This window comes from Buteo buteo, chromosome 13 (assembly GCF_964188355.1).
Source record: "Buteo buteo chromosome 13, bButBut1.hap1.1, whole genome shotgun sequence".
Lineage (NCBI taxonomy): Eukaryota > Metazoa > Chordata > Aves > Accipitriformes > Accipitridae > Buteo > Buteo buteo.
In genome coordinates this window covers 27,332,880-27,350,342 of record NC_134183.1, presented here as the reverse complement: position 1 = coordinate 27,350,342, position 17,463 = coordinate 27,332,880, and the positions used below count along the sequence as shown (strand labels likewise).

General features: G+C 38.3%; 1 protein-coding gene across 1 annotated transcript in view; it reads right to left on the bottom strand.

The window, feature by feature from the left end:
- FBN1 (fibrillin 1) overlaps window positions 1-17,463 on the bottom strand; it is a 159,233-nt gene that overhangs the window by 64,165 nt on the left and 77,605 nt on the right. Inside the window, exons 14-21 of the mRNA XM_075045230.1 lie at window positions 15,267-15,389; window positions 10,266-10,388; window positions 8,850-9,002; window positions 6,520-6,573; window positions 5,479-5,604; window positions 2,168-2,293; window positions 1,384-1,503; window positions 289-426 (exon numbers count right to left, since the gene is read on the bottom strand). Of these exons, the coding sequence (XP_074901331.1) occupies window positions 289-426; window positions 1,384-1,503; window positions 2,168-2,293; window positions 5,479-5,604; window positions 6,520-6,573; window positions 8,850-9,002; window positions 10,266-10,388; window positions 15,267-15,389 (963 nt within the window). The remainder of the gene's footprint in view (window positions 1-288; window positions 427-1,383; window positions 1,504-2,167; window positions 2,294-5,478; window positions 5,605-6,519; window positions 6,574-8,849; window positions 9,003-10,265; window positions 10,389-15,266; window positions 15,390-17,463) is intronic.

Sequence of the window (17,463 nt, the reverse complement as noted above, 5' to 3'; positions counted from 1 at the left end):
AATTATGACAAACCATGCTAAAGTTACAGACTGTAGGTGTGGTCCCTTCCCTTCAGAATTTAAACTTGTAAAATGTTTTCTATAAAATCCAGAGTTAGAACCTTCTATAGCTACATGCTACCTCTCAAATATTAAGACTTCTCTTTTTCAGACTGAGTAAGTAATGGGGGCTTGATAATAGAAAAAGTAAAGTTATTTGTCTAGCCTGTGCCCAAACTTCTATGACAATCTGGACCAACCTCAGAATAGAAAAAATCCTAGGTTCCTGAGGAAAATGAACAGTGTTACCTCGTTCACACGGTGTACATGGGCTTCCCCAAGCAGCACCTAGTGAGGAACAGCACTGAGACTTCAGAGTTGCTCCGTTGATATTTATTTCACATCTTCCATCCACTATGTTCTGCCAACAGGTACCCTTAACAGTTTCTGTACAGAAAAAAACCCCAATGTATTGTCATGCAGATTGTTTAGCATTATACATTAATATTTTTGCAAACACACTTGAATTTAACCATGAAAAAGAATCATCCTTTCATTATGACTTACCATATCAGATCTGAATTTATTGTTCTCTATGCTGGACTATAGCCTGAAATCATCCCAGCACAGAGCCCTTTGCAAATCCTAGTTTATGCTTATTGACCTTAACAGGAAATCTCTCAGCACCATTCAAGATCTGAGTCATTGTATTTATTATGACTCAGATTAGAAGCACATGCAGAAGAATAGGGTAGATGTGAACCCATTCTAGATCTTCCATTAATCCACCAGATCCCCCAGTCTGGATATCTGATCTTCCCATATAGAGAGTGGCAGGAGATAGCTAAGGATCAGACAGAACTATAGTTCCACAGTTTTTCTCACTGACTAGGCAACAGGGATAAATTCCCTTCCTGCCAGAACAGGTAAGGGAAGAAATTATGAGTCCACAGAGTATCTGATTCACAGCATTGTCTGTGGCTACTCTTGAGCTGGTCTGGACTGTACACAACTTATTCGTGCTCCATCTCAAACAGAAAACTGGCCTTTCCAGAGAGCAGATCTTAACAAGAACATGTCCACCCCTCTTGCAGGAGGAATTAAGTGGGTGAGCATAGTCCTGAAGAAGTAGTCTTAGCATTTCTGTATTTGTTACAAAAAAATTTCCTCTCTCTCTCTCTCAAATTTGACATAGAAGCACACCACGCTCCCAAGTACTAGTCACACTTTATGTGCCCACAGTAACAGTGAAAGCACTTTCTTAACATTGTTTCTGTAACATTTTCTACTAAATTTATCTACACAAGTTATTTTAAAATATTTTCTAAACTTAGTGTACAATATGTTTGTATGTCAGTGGACATTTTTACCCAGAAAACATAAAATCTTCAGAAGAATAACTACCTATGCAGATGGTTCTGGTTGTATCCAAAGTACTTTCAGGAGAACACTCACAAGCGAAAGAGCCTGGTGTGTTTTTGCACACCCCATTAACGCAGGGGTTAGATTCGCATTCATCAATATCTAGAAGAGAAACACACTGCCATTAGTGCCAGGAAGTGCTAACAAAAATACATATGGCCTTTTTCAGCTTAGGGAAAAATGGAAGCAGCTTTCCTCATGACCACTTTTCCTGACACTCTGTTTTTCTATTATGAAACTCTTCACAATAGACTAATGATGCATGTGTCCTAATGACACACTACCACGTGTACCAAAACTACACTGAACTTGGAAGCAGCATCTCATTTTTCAGTGATATCCAGCTATTGCCCTACTTTGTGTGGATGGACTGTGCTGTTTAAATGATCTGATATACATCCTGTCTATGGCTCAAAAACGGTTCAGTCTAGGAGCTGTCAGGCTCTGTTCTCCACACAAGATAACAGATTTGTAAAACTGGGTTCTTCTCAAGTTTTTCTCACCCTTGGCATAGTGTGGGTCCAGTGGTAGTAGTCAGTAAGGAGAGTGCTAGTATAGACCTAATACAGGCTATTCCCTGAGGTTAGCTAATGCTTTCATTCTGGCTTTGTCTCTCCTCATTCCCCTACTTTCCCATATAATTTCTTTATATTTTTTTTTTTAGTTCTACACATTATATCCTCATTAAGATTCAAAGTATTTCTGGCACAATCTGAGAACAACCCAAATGAATAAAACTAGGATGAAATGGAGTGTTGCCAATTACCTTCACATGTCTTTAGGTCAGGAGTGTATACAAATCCTTTCGGACAGGTGCAGGTGAAACTTCCAGGGGTATTTCTGCATTGCCCATTGTCACAAAGCAGCATGTTCAGTGCACATTCATCAATGTCTATAATGAAAATCAAGAACTTTTTAAGAAAGGAAAGATTTCTGGAATAGAAGCCAGGGTAGAATTTCCCTCCCAACAGCCACATTTCATTAGATTTTGTGTATGGGGAAAGAAGGAGACAAAGGGGAGGGGGAGAGAGAGAGAGAATACTCACACACATGACTTGCACTATTTTTGAAAGACACTGAAAAGATTTCTAGATTCTTTTAGTAGACAACAGGCTTGGAATTTCAAATGGAAATGCCCATTGCAAATAAACTAATACTGAAGATCCCACTTACTGCACCTTCCTTCTTCATGAAAACTATCATCAAAATAATGGAAACAATAATAGTTACATGAATTCAAACCACACAAATATTACCTAGAGAAAAATTAACATTATAATTTTGTTATTTAAATAGGGAAAAATAAAAAAAAAACAAACACTTTTCTATGTATATTTTTGTTCACTTTTCCCTGACCTTTATTCTTTAGCAGGCTGCTTTGCTTTTATAAGAGCTTGTACTTCCTTTCTACACATATTCATAATATGTGACAGCCACACCATGGTTCAAAATAAAGCTGGGAATCACACTTTCATCTTGCCTATATTGTGGAATAGGTCTATGCAGTCTCTGATCTTCTGGACAGCAGCCCCCACAGTCATGAAAGAAACAATGAGAGGATTGGTTTGGAAAGGTTTGCTGGTCATCCTGGTCTTTAAATCACCATTTTTTCCAAGCTGGCTCTGAACTGTCTTAGATGTTATGGTTAACAAGGCCAATGCAAGTCTACACTTGCTTCAGAGGTGAAAAATTTAAATAGAAATGCTAGTGCTTAATTTCAAGAGCCCTTAGGAAATCTTTGGAAGAGCTGTGGTCATTAGAGAGAAGTTGCAAGAAGGTGGCAATGGGCCATAACTGGCAGGTGAAGACCAGAAGAGATCCTGAGAGCAGACAGGAACAACTGGCTAAGTCAGAGAGGCCTCAGAAAGTGTTGAGAGAAGTTGGAAAGACTCAGAGGGTCAGTGCAGCAGCTGGGAACAGCAAAAGTGCTAGGAAAAGCAGGGAGATTTGTAGAATAAAACAGACTGTGTGGGAAGCTTCACAGGAGTTCAGAAAAATTGAGAGAGGGCCAGGTGGAACATTATGGAAGAATGGGAAACAGCTGTGATGGAGCATGGATGTGGGCTGCAACAGGGTGGGCTGGGGAGCAGCTGGAAAGCTCACAGATGGATAGGGAGAAAAGAATGGATGCCATAAGCTACAGGCAGACACTGAAATGGGACATGGATAATTAAAGCCAAAGAAGCAAATGGGAAAATGGGATGAATTACAGCATGACTTTTATCAAAGATAGATCAATTCCTATTTTTTTAAAAATAAGATAGTGGATAGTTTAGACTGGGATAACACAGATGACTTAAGCTATTTAGGTTTAAGTAGAGAGTACAGAACCCAAATAAAATTATTATGTAAGCTGGAGATAACAGGAAGGAATTTAAGAACTTTAAGGTGGTTCCAGAGCTGGCTGAAGGACAGATTACAGTAGGGTATATTAAAAAGGGGAGTAATCACAATGGAGAGAGGATATTAGCAATGCCTTTCAGGGATCAGTCTTGGGACTGGTCCTATAAAATATTCATTGCAATGCAGAAATAAAAAATGAATAGGATCAAAAACTGTGGACAACACTAAACTGGAAGTTATTACCAATACAGAGAATCATGCAAGACTAAATTAATCTTGACAACGTGAATGAGAGAAATAAGATGAAATATAATCACCAATGACCAAAACCGTGCAATTAGGGACCAATAACAATAATATGCTATAAACCAGAACTCATCAGCTGAAGGCTATCGAGAAGAGAAAGCTCTGGATGTAACTCCCAATTAGAGGTTGACTTTGACTGCAAAGTATAACATGTATTTGAGAAAAGATGAATGCACTCTATAATCAGTTTAGGCAGGATATTCCTAGGGGCAATGGAGAACTGCTGGCACCACTATACAAGGCACTGGTCAGACCTCATCAGAACACTGTATACTGGTCAGATCAGTTGTGTTCAAGAAAAGACTGCAGCCTCTGCTTTTATGAAAAGACTGAAAGTGTGGATTTGGATAGTTTAGCCAACAGAGTTTGAGAAAGGATATGATGATTCTTCATAAATACTTTGTGGATAAGTGCTGACATGGTGTTAAGTCAAAGGATAATATTAGTACAGCATCAACTGGTAATAAAATGGTCACAATTAAATTTTAACAGGAAACCAGAAGAAATTTCTAATTAGTTGTGCAAAGGAGGTCTGGAACAATGCACCAGTGCAGAAGTGGAAGAAAGGAATCTAAAGGGTTTTAAGTTATGGGCTTCTGATGGGACCATGTAATGGAACAAGACAATTGCCAGAATTAAAATTTGTAACAGGAGTCTGCAGGCATCTGATGGGGTTTTTTACATCCCAGATAGTTTGAGAAGAGACTGAACTGCTACTTAGTTGAATTCTTTTTATCCCATGCCACAGTGCTTCCACTGGTCACCTCTAAGGAGCAAGATTTCACCTTTTCTGTGATGAAAAATTTGGCTTTAGATTTTTTTCACTTGTACAACACAGGAAATCAGCCCTAGTTAGAGACAACATGCCATCAGATTCTGCTGGTGCTTCCAACGACAATAAATTTTCCTGTGTCTGGTCAGTACACTTAACACAGTTAAACCAGTAGCCCTGTCTGAAAGTTGAAAGGGAATTTTCTCCAAAGTCAGAGTTGGGAGAAACCATGTAAGTCTTCTGTAGCATATGGGATGGCTATCTTCGTATGACCAGTTGGGAGTTTTGCTTAAATTCCCTGCTCTTCGAAGCACCTAGCACACTGGTGATCCTAGATCCCTCCTGTGGTATACTGTAATTGCAGGATCTGGCTTCTTTTGATTTTGAGAAACATTGGTACTGGAGAGTGCATATTCAGTGGACTTAACTGAACTGGATGTTTATTGCCTGGTTGCCAGTGATTTGAGTCATTGACAGCAATGGTCCCTTACAGCCCCACTGAGCATTGCAAAGCACTGAAATTAAAACAAGAATTCAGCAGAAACATCCAGAAATATCAGAATTGCAACTAACAGATCTGATGAAACACTGAAAAAAAATGTGAAAGAGGATAAACAAGCATCAAACTTCAAAATGAAAATCGGGACATTTCATACCAATGCAGTTTTTCCCAGTTGAATCCACTTCATATCCAGGGTTACAAATACATTTGTATGTTCCATGCAGATTCTCACACCTTCCATTTGGACAGAGATCAGTATCCAGTAAGCACTCGTTAATATCTACACAAAGGTAAAAAAAACAAAACCAAAAAGCAGAGTCAGTTGTTGAGGGGTTGTGGGGGTTAATTCTCCAAACTAGAAAAAGATATATTTTCGATATCACTAACATTGGCTGCTCCATACTTATAATCATGTAGTTCTGATTAGGGAATTCACACCTAAATATTCACACTCAAGAGAAAAAAGCATCCTTTTCACACTGATTTAAGACCATTTCTAGCCCATAGACATTTAAGAGACTTGCAACTGTAGCTAAGAACTGGGATATTAAACTGGGGTCTTACATTTAGAGGCACATGTACTAATACCCCCCTGTATCTCCTGATTCATAGCATTTCCAGATGGCATCACTCTCCAAAGCACAAATATCCCTCCTTTCTGAATGCTTTCCCCTCTCTACTACCAGCAAATATACCAGTGAGCGTTGGCTGACTTAGAGTTTGCAGTTTCACAGTTCTATGACTACAAAGCTTTTATTGTAATCATTCACTCCTTCTCTGTAATTAACCAAACTCTGTCAGCCTGGCCTTTTTGACAGATGAAAACACATGAGGAAGCTTAGTGTTCGACATGGCTTTATTCTTCAGGATGATTTAAGTTGAAATGGACAAATGACTTACATATATGATTTCTAAGTCAAACAGATAATAACACTTGTCACAAATTTGCCCTTATTTTGTAACAGCACCCACATACATTCCACAGCATAAAACAGAGATGGCGCACTGGTGAAATTGCATGCTCCACTCATTTAATCCTAAATTATTCTTATGTGTTGCAAACAGCCATTTGAATAAGCCTTCCTCCCATTCTTTCCTGCCATCATCCCCACCAGCATGTCTAACAAACCAAGGTTATCAAGGCAACACTTTTAGCCAGAACTGCTATAGTTTGAATTACATTAGGTGATCTTACCATTTCCTCCTGCAGTCATGCCAGTTCCACTGCTGCACAGAGCCTGATATTCAGCTGGAAAAAAAATGAAATACTTACTGGAATATTCTTTCTTAGCTCATTGCTTTCAGCATCATCATTTGCAATATGCCAAGTGACTGTTTGAATGAAATAATATGCCTTTCAATTATTCTAAAAACATTAATAGCCTCAGTGCTCTGAACCTGTAAAATATTTTAGCAGATTCAGGGTCTGCATCTGCTCATGAAGATGGATGAGTAAAATCTTCACGTGGTGAACTGAGGCATTTAGGAACAGACATAAACTTCATGCTGGCCCTCGTACACAAATGAACCATAACATATCCACAGCAAGATTCTCCAGAACTCATATGCCCAAGGCCTTGCTCAAGGTGCACATCCAAAGTGACGAGAAAACAGAAAAAGTTTTCCTATAAATCTAGCCCATATTTAACTCCATTTAGCAGGAGTGTTTTCAGGAGTCCATAGCAGATCAAGGATCTCTTATCCTTAAAAAAATAATAAAACATGTATCAAAGTTTCTCAAATGTCTCAATTACTGCTCAGTTCAAGCTCTTGAGTTCAGAACAATTAACAGAATAAACTGACAGCCAGATCAGCATTAATTGTTGCCGTATAGGTCAGCATTTTCCAATACATTTGCACTTTAATAACAGCCCAAATAATTACACTGCTAAAATTAATAAATATTAAAAATATGTATGGAATTAGCTGTCTTCTCTTTAAGGAAAATCACAGGCAATACATCTCCCAGTATTATCATAACCAGATTATGCAGATTAATATGTACCCCTGCTTGAATCAAATAATTACTGCCACTGTATGTGAAAGCAGACCGGCTCTGGACATGCATCAGCAAAACTTTCAGGCTAGAATGGCAGGAACTTCTGCAAAGAGCTTCTGAGGAGAGCAAAGAGACAAATGTTTTCCTTTCAGGAATTTTTTTCAGTCTCTCCGATACAATGCTTTTCTCCAAGAATTCTTCTCCTTCCTTCCCTCACTGAAAACCCAAAGAAATGCTACATTTCACCCTATATGAGATGGCACTTTTTTAACAATTGAAGAGGTGGGCAAAATAACACAGGAAAAATAGCTTCCACGTATGTAAATGTTCTGCTAAAGTAATTGAAATACAAAACAGAAGTCAATGATACAGAGTCCAACATTTACAAAAGATTTCAACTCTACTGTACAATAAGAAGGGCTCACTGATACCAGCAGAGGCTGCTGGAAAGGTTCCTTCCTATTCTGCTAACATTTCCTTGGTGTTTTGCTATTCTAAACAACAGAGCATGTTATAAAATGGTGGTCAGCAACTTCCAGCTGAAGAGCTCACATCAGCTCAACCAGCCTGATTTGTTCCAACTGATTTTGTCTCCCTAATGCTTTTCACAAAGCTATCAGTTAAAACCAAGATTTAAAAAATAAATCTAAAATTATTTTTGCCTACAAAGCAGATACTATGTTAGCATGAGATGCTTTTGAACTACATATCGAATGGCATATTTTGTTTATATGCAACAACAAATTTGTACATATCGAATGGCATATTTTGTTTATATGCAACAACAAATTTGCTGAGTGAAAAGAATCACTCAGCAAAGTTGGGCTTCAAACTAGCTCCCTGCAGTCAGTCGCCTCCATGAAACCAGGGTCTCTATTTACTGGCTTCATGACAAGGACCATGTCAACATAGTCATCTTGGAAGAAGTGCTTTCCTAAAAGCAGATCCTGCCCATGAGAATGATTAGGATTGCTTTCTTGCCAGAAAGAAGTTATGTTCCAGAAAACTTTGCTTGGTGGGGATTTTGGTGAGAGACTCAAGTATTCTCAACCACTTAATTGAACATTTGGTTTTGCATTGACTATCCAAAAAGTAGTTACCGTATAAACAATTTCAGATCACTTGAAGGATACAGAATTCAGGCAGCAAACATCTGACTGACAGGTGTACATAAGAATTTGAATATATGAATTATTCAAGATGTTTCCATGAGTAACTTGAGTTCAGAATTGTATTTTTTGTTATCCACATCTATCAAAATAGAGTTTGTTGTTTGAAAATCTGTTTCAATGCATGTAATGACTCTGGACCCAGATACTGGCATTTACTGTTGCCTCAAAAATTATCTCCTGTACTCTAGCAACATGCAAAATATCAGATTGCTCAAAATATGTAACATGTTATACAACAATTTAACCCTCCTGATTTAGGGTGCAATGTTATTACAAAACTGTATTTTACATTTCTAAAAATAGCTTATCAACATAAAACTGAGATTAGAGCATGTGCCAGTAAATATGCCATACCTGAATTTTGTGCTGGGCAGGGCTGACAAGGCTCCCCAAAGGCATAGTCAGTGCTGGCACAACAGCACTCCGATTTTGTAACTGCACCGGTTAATGGTCTCACACATTGTCCTCTCTTGTAGCCACCATAGCATGTACTTCGCATATGTGTATCTGAGGAAAGAAATCTCTCTTAATCCTGCCATAGCCAACTATACTGCCATAAGTATTAAACGTAGCTCAGGTGTCATAAACACTGTAAAAGAGCTGTCAAAACAAAACATCTTTCACCATTTCCCTATGCTTTTCACCCACCTATACCCTCACTCTACTCAGGACAGGAAATTCATCTTCGTCATGTTCTTAAGAGTTCAGCCATACAAACTAGTTACTGCATTTAATGACTTAACATGCATTAGTGAACTGCTAGGGGAACAATCAATACTTAACCTTGAATTAGCAAGAAGCCACGGGGAAAAGAGACAAAGTCTCTGCCATGTAACAGGGACATTACTCACTTGTAACTTGACAGGCCCAGCGGCAGGATCTCAGAGGTAGAACCAAGTATACCTCAAAACTCCCCCAAAAACACAGTACTGTGTACTTTATTCTCAGAGTTTGATTTTAACAAGAAGTATTTTCTCTCCCCCTCCCAACCTTGTTAGTTGTCTCTGATTCATCAAAGCTAAAACCAGCACTGGTGCAACACCCTGAATTAAGCCCACTAAGGCCACACTAAAGCTTTTGTTTTCATTTTATACCTGAAGAAAGGTGGAATGAGAGAAAAACTTGCATAAGGAAAAGATCAAAAAATATGCTGCCACTAAAAAAAAATTTTAAAAAAAATCTTTCTTTGCTTGTAAAAAACAAAGAAGTCAGTAACGCTATTCCAGTGCACAAGATTTAAAATGTTTATCTTTTCAGGTCCAGGGGTGGCATTCCTCACTTTTTAAAAACTGGCCCATAATGGCTGTCAGACACATTAGAATTTTCAAATAAAAAACTTCAAACATCTTTCACTTGTAGAGAAAGTGGAAAAATTGATATGTCCTACTTTACAAAGAAGTGAAAGAGTAATTAAATCCTTAAGCTTAGTGACAAATGAAGAATTTTACATTGACAGAAACGGGGCAAATTCTCACCTACTCAAAACTGATACTGCACTACTCACTTCCAACAGCACTATGCTGTATAGTCTACCTGACCTCATGATTTGGCCCACACATTTTTTCTCTTTAAATGCAAAGGAAAAGAAAAAAGAGCAAAATGGGCTATTACAGTAAATACCCCTGAGCTATTAGTATCCACTATAACTACCACCCACCAATCCATGAAAAAACAGTCCATTCTACACTCAAACTTGATCTGTCCATCAGTCTAGTATTAATGCCTTAACATTGGTTAATTGCAACTTGCCACACATTAAACTTGTCTTACCAACACACACACGTCCATCCAGTCCTACTGCAAGGCCAGGGAAGCATTCACATCTGAAAGAGCCATCAGTGTTCACACAGCGTCCGTTCATGCATATTCCAGCTGTCTCACACTCATCGATGTCTGTTGGAGAACAAAATGAGCTTTATTAGAAATTAAATTACATAGTGTTCAATGCCTGGCTGAAACTTGCATTTGTGCAGCTTATTTTCAATGTATCCTATAAAAAAAAATCAAGTGTAAATGGAAACTAGTTCAAGTAAAGGTTTTATTAGGAATAATGATAAATTCATTCTGTGACATGGAAGAAGAAAATGCAAAATTCAGGAGAAATAAACAGAACAAAACAATCTCGTGCTCTCCTTGGAGAGTGAAAAGGGACTACATTTTCCTAACTTGTTCCCAAGAAGTAAGTATTCCGATTTAAGGGTCATTCAGGCAAAAACATAATCGGAGGAAGGAGGAAACTGTGACTGCTAAGACAAAGGACGTCTGTAGTGTGTAACAGGGCATTCCCTTGCTGTGTTAACAGTTAGTTCATGCTCTAAGATATCAGTCCAGATAGCAAATGGAATCTTTCACCCCCGCTACGAGGTGCCTTCACAGGACCACCAGAGAATTTCCCTTCCTCCTGCTCCAGGTTCGGTTTTTGGAAGCATGTCTGAATCTCCACAGTCAGACCCTACCCCACACGTAGTGTGTCTCTGGTGATCTGCATGACAATTGGCTTTTCCTATCAGATGCTCATTACGGCCCATTTTATAAACTTTCAATGGACAGACTGCACTTCAGTCTTGAAAGGAATTTGTTAATGATTTGAGCCCTAAGCAACAAGTTACCATCTTTGCCCAACAAAAGTACATTGAACAATAAAGCCTTTAGCAATGAAATACGAGAAGGAAGCCCTACAATATTAGACTACCACAAAGGGATGTTAAATTAGCAAAAAAATTATATAGGCTGCATATCCTGTTAATAGTAAGATCATTCTCTAGACACAGAGACCATGCCATTATTTTATAAGTGATTAAGAAAAGGAGTGTTTAAAATATTGTTTGGAAGTATGTATAACCTTTATAAAATAATCACTTCATAACAACTCTCCATAATATATACAAGAGACAGTGTGTGTGACAATTTCCTTTTTTCTGACCTTAAAAGGGCAAATTGAGAGTGAAACACCTCTGTGTTTTACTTAGCTTGTGTTGTTTGGCATAAAACATGGCTTGTATGATCCAAGATTCCTTTTTCAAACTGCATTTTAAAATAGAAGTTATATTTAAAGTACATGGGTTCAATTCATTTCTGCTTCATCCTGCAAACTTTTGTTCTGTTTCAGACAAATCTTAAATGCTTTTCCCACTTTAAATTTAGTCCTTACTCAGTGTAAGTAAAAACAGTTGGGACTTCAAAACGCGCCCATACTATTTAACAGTGTAGATAGTTTTGTTAGATAACACTGAACTCCTTTGACAGATACAAGTTCTCCTAAAAGAAAAAAAAAAAAAAAAAAAAGAAAAAAAAAACTTTCTTTTTTTAAGGTTACTTACAGAAACAAAAATGCAAAGTTACTTTTTTTCCTTTTCCTGTAGTTCATTTTTAAAAAAGATTTTGTAAGCTAGTAAGGGGTGAAACGTGCAATCCATTTTCTTTTGCACCAGTTTACAAATGTGTTGAAAATACTGTTATAGATGTTTTAAGGAAAGGTGAAGTGGGTCACTTAGAATTGCGCAGATCAGCTGAAAACCTGGCTCCAGTAAAGATGGGGTAAAAAGCCTCTGCTTTTAGCAGGGCTGAGATTCCACCCAGCAAATCAACTGCACATGCAGGCATAAAGTCCAAATTTCTAACCTCAGCAAGGCTCCGCTGCCTTCTGTGGTAAAAGTCGCCATCTGGACAACTTCAAAAATACTCACTTTTCCGACTTTTGCCAGAATACCTCAACCTGGTTCTGGAAAACCAACTAATGGACTCATTCTCCACGTCCAATGAGTTTTTGCCTTTTCTGCTTAGCTTGCTCAGTAGTGCCAGCTGGGCACACTAAGTCCTCTAATTTTAACCAGGAAAAATTTACTCAGACTACTAAACTGCCACTTTCAGTTGCCTTGCAATAGCTTTCAGTTTGGGGAATTTCTGTTTGGTCTAAAGACAAAACAATGTACGGAACAGAAATAATACTTTAAACCTCTGCTTGCCTGATGTAAGTATTTCTGAAAAATCATCAGCAAAAGAAGCTAATGGTGAATAAGTTTACTATGTCTTGTATTACAGGGAATACACAAGACTATGGTGTAACATTCTTTTTTGGCATGTTACTTCATAAAGCCCGAGTGGAATTTTTTACCAGACAGCCAAGCACATGCCCTGTACTTATACTTAAATTCCAGTTTTATGGAACTAAGTGTCAATTACAGTATCCCCAATTTTGGGTTAGAAATTCTTCTTACTAGTTCAAAATTCAGCTTAGAGTGCATCAAATGAGATGTTTATAGGAGCAATGTGTTGCACACTGCAGTTCTTATAATCCTTTGTTGATCCCCTAAAGAGTTTGGCATAAACACATGTTCAATTCCATATTAAAATTGCTCAGGCAGGTAGCCAATTTGCTGCAGAAATGTCATTTTGTGCATACACAAATTCCCAATATGCATGAGCACTGACTGCATGTGCAAGCACGAGGTTAGAGTTTAAGCTTCTGTAAGATCTTAACGCATTCACTTCACAAACAAATTCAGGATATGCAGTGGGAACAATGAGTGTTTCAAAGGCTAACCATTCTGTCGGACAGAAGTTATTTACTCTGTACATGTGGTGTGTACAGAAAGGACTCAATAAGGATAAGCATTGAAATGTACAGGAAAAGACATTATTAAAGATCACTCTTTTAAACTTTTAATAACATGACTGGAGACATTTACCAGAGAGTTGTGCTCTCTGTAGCCACTACATTCCTGGGAATTATTTCATAATACTTTGGGCAAGTGGAAGAAAGGAGACAAATATGAAGTTGGGAAAAAGTGTAATTTGGGTGTCAAGGTCTCAAAATCTGGTTTGATTTTGACCCAATAGCAATTTTAACACGTAATGAATGTTTCCATGCTCATTCATAGAGAACAAGGCTTACTGTAAGTGTTGAAAAGCAGTGGGAGAAATCTTTCATATTACTATAAGATCTGTTCCAACTTTCAGTAGGATCAGTTGAGTTGCCTGCAATTTTGGATAATTTTCAAATATTCTTCCTTTGATGCACAGAAGTAACATTTCTCTAGGGCCAGAAACCCCTTTTTGGCTGTATCCATACTCCTGTTTAGCCAGGAGGCATGTAACAGAGGCTGTGAAGTTGAGTATCATTGGTTTTTAAGTAGTCTGAAGCAATTTACATACCATCTTCTTGGATGGCATTTCAGTGCACAGACTGATGTTAAAAAAAAAAAAAAAAAAAGAAAGAAAGAAAAAATACCAAAAGATGCTCAAGGCAAAAACTCAAGACAAGCATTTGGGCTGAGCTTGCATCAGTGAGTCACATCCCTGCTAACGACACAGAGAGCAGCCAGTGGTCTTTGGGAACATGACTGGCTGATGTGCCAAGGCCTGATGGGCATTGAGTTCTTCCCTGCCAAGTCAGAGACCAAGTCCTGCTGCCATCCCACACAAAAACCAGCTGGAAAATAAGCTTTAGCAAAGCACAGACATACACCTACCACTTGGAAAACAGGTAAGAATGGAAATAGAGCTGATTGCTCTAAGTGTGTGAAGGCTGCAGCCAACACAGCCAGTAGCTGTAAAGCTAAGGAGACACTTGTATGGATCGGCACATTTGTTCATTTGAGAAACTAAAGAACAATTCATTCTCCCAATCAAAACAACCCTATTACAAAGCAAGAATGGGGTCATCTCTCATTAGAAATACATGATTCCCACACGTGAAGGCTGGGTAGCACTGTCCTGCATACCTAGTGCAAAAGTTATCAAATGCAAGAGAAGTTCCGGATGTTTTACCAGATTTATTGGCCTGGTTTGGATCTAAAGTCTAAGTCTAGACACCACACAGTTCAGATCCAAGACTGCTACAGTGTTCAAGAAGCAACAGGATCCAAATTATTTCACCTTTCCTGTCACTAACTCTGAAACCCAAATTATTTATTCAAACATTTAATTTTGTTATTGGTCCACAACATGATGCTGCTGTGTAATCTAGTGTGACCTTTTTTTAAATTTGCCAAAGTGTAAGCAAGCACTTTTTCTGCCTTGATTCCAAGAGTTAAAAGATTTAAAATTTTTCAAAAGAAAATCTGTAAGTAACTTGGCCCAGCACTTGTTTATTCTTTACTCCTGCTTCTGCTTTGTGCCTGTAAAACTTGCTGAAACATGAAGATTTCTACACACAAAACTTCCAGTTCCTGACAGGACTGAACAGAAAACTCTGATGACATAACTAGCAACCAGAACTCTGCAGTGTCTCCCACAGGGGCTATTGCTGAGCTAGTGCAGCAAATGGAAAAGACAATCTTGCTGTGGTGCTCATGTCTGCATCTTGGTCACATGGGGTGCTGGGCACTCCTCGGAGATGCTGAATTGACTAGGAACACCCAGGCAGGAATGGGAGAGAAATCCAAAGAAGGCAATGAGCCAGGATGTTTGGGTGGCCAAGGGCGGAAAACTTTAAAAGGCCAAACAAAAAGTGAGATATACTAGAGCCAAACTGCAGAAGACCTCATAGGCAAAAAAACCTGGAGTTTAACTAGGTCAGATCACAGAGTCCTTGATCAAAAACTATTTTCAACTCACTAGTTAGGGTGGTTGCTCATCACTGTGGAGAAGACTGAGTATTGCCTTGCACAGTGACAAATCATTCTAGCTGATTAAAAAAGCGTATCTGATGAGAACTCTGCCCACTATTTCTTGTCCCCAAGGATCACTATAAGGAAATAAGGCAATTCTTGAAGCTACTAGAGGCACATAACTCACAAGCTTTGGGAACCCGTAATTTAGTGTGCTCACCTCTGCAATAGCGTCCATCAGATGCTAACTGGAACCCTGGTTTACAAATGCATTTAAAACTGCCATCTTCATTGATGCACATCCCATTGAGGCACATGTTCCTTATGCTGCATTCATCCATATCTGAAAAGGTACATAATAGACATAATGCTCATAATGTTTAAGTAAAAGAACTCTTACTACTTCTATCCAAAAGATAAACGTTAATTTTTTTCTTAGTTGTCAGAGGTATATGATAATCAGAAACATATGATGGGACATACTGCACCGTCCTAGAGGATGTGTCAAAGCAATGACTTCGTTTTTTCATAATGAATCATTAACATATAAAGGTAGGTATCCAAAAAGAGCAAAAAGAATGAAAAACAGATGAGGATTGGACAGCTTAAGAACTGCCAGTTGGTAAAAACTGTAAAAAAGTGAGAAAGTTATGTAATTGAAGAGGGTTTGCAGTCCTGATGTACATAGAAGCTAGGTTAGAAACAGCCTCCTATTTGGAATGATAAACACAACTTCACGTTACTAAGAACACCTGAAAGGGGAGGAGCGGGCATTTGTGTTTGGAGCGAAAACTTTTGTAACCTCCATTGGATGAGTCTGTGTATAATGTGGGAGAATTCCCAGCACTGTGCTCAAGAATGCATTCTGTGGGCACTTTCAGCATCAACTTCATTTTAAAATAAAACCTACCCCTTCCCTGGATTCAGCATGACAGATCACAGAGGAGGGAACTTACTAATCATAGCTTCATACTAGCATTATTCACCCTCTGACCTAATGGCATAGCATGAATGATTCAAAAAGGAAAAGGTGGAGGTCCCAGACACTGCTATTCTGAATGCTGCACAGTTACTTACACAACAACAAAAACCAATAGGCAAGTACAGAGAATTCTGTGCTTGATTTGAGTAAGCTTTTATATCCTCTTAGTCTTTATTTCATCCTGGCACAAATGAAATCAGTTTTGGATGTTACATCCAAAAAAACTAGCACTATTTACCAGTTTCACCTGAAGGACTATACACAGTTACATTAAGGTATGGCACAATGCCATGGTCTTTACTGATTAGTGTGTGTGCACATGTATTCCTAAGAGCAAAACTCAATGCATTACAATGCCAGAGATGAAACTGTTTCATAAGTGGATGCAACAGACATTCTGGCAACATATGCAATGGAATTAAAAATGTTTTACCAGACTGCCGGTGTCCTGGTTCTTATTACTATTAGCACATGGTATTTGGTGGGAAAGGAAGAAATCAGAATCAAGTTTTTTTCCAAAATACGTTAATTTCCAAATATATTTGGTCAATATAGCTCCATAGTAAGATATTTAAAAAGCAGCTTATAGTGCTAAACTGTATCTAAAAAAGAGTCAGGAAAAACAGAGTCTTAAAATGTCTGTCTCTACCAAGGATTAACAGAATCACTACTAGCACATAAAATCACTGGATTGTAATGACATTACAATATATTCAGAATCGTGCTATTTTCCTTAATATTGCAGCTGTCTTGGACAGAAATTACGCTTCTAGACATGGTGTGTTTTCTTTTTACTTACAGGCTAAGTCAGACAAAAATAATTTATGATTTGAAAAAAAAAATCGTGTATCTATCCCAACCAGGAATTTTGGCATTAAGTCTTTGAGCTGAATCACTGAGATAATATTCTGCCAAAAATGTTTCTAAGAACAGTGCTCGAAATTCCTTTAACGTATGAATAGATCATTGGGAACCCTCCCAAGGACCTTGGGAAGCATGATAAAGAACATTCTTCTTTTTCCCCTCTTTACTAAAGGTCTGGGAGGTAGGAACACATCAATTATGTTTACAAATTTTTCTTAAAACAGTTTTTATGGGTCAGACCAGACTGCATCTACATAAAACACATTGCTAGTCACCCAGTAAGATCTCATAAAGCATGCTGTTAAACACACAGTAAAATCAGGCAGCATGTGACTTGTGCTCCGTTTTAAAATGTACCACTCCCATCAAAGAAACTGCATTTTGCGATAGTGGTATGTGCTATTTCTCCTGCTGGACAGACATCCTGTTGAGGATTGCCAAGCCAAGGCTCCAGAACTGGCTGCAAAAGACAGTTTACTTGCCCTCCCAGATACAGCAAAAGGTATTTAGAAATTTGATTCCTTGTTTCCACACACACCCCCCCCCCAAGGTCCTTTTCTTTTTGATTGAC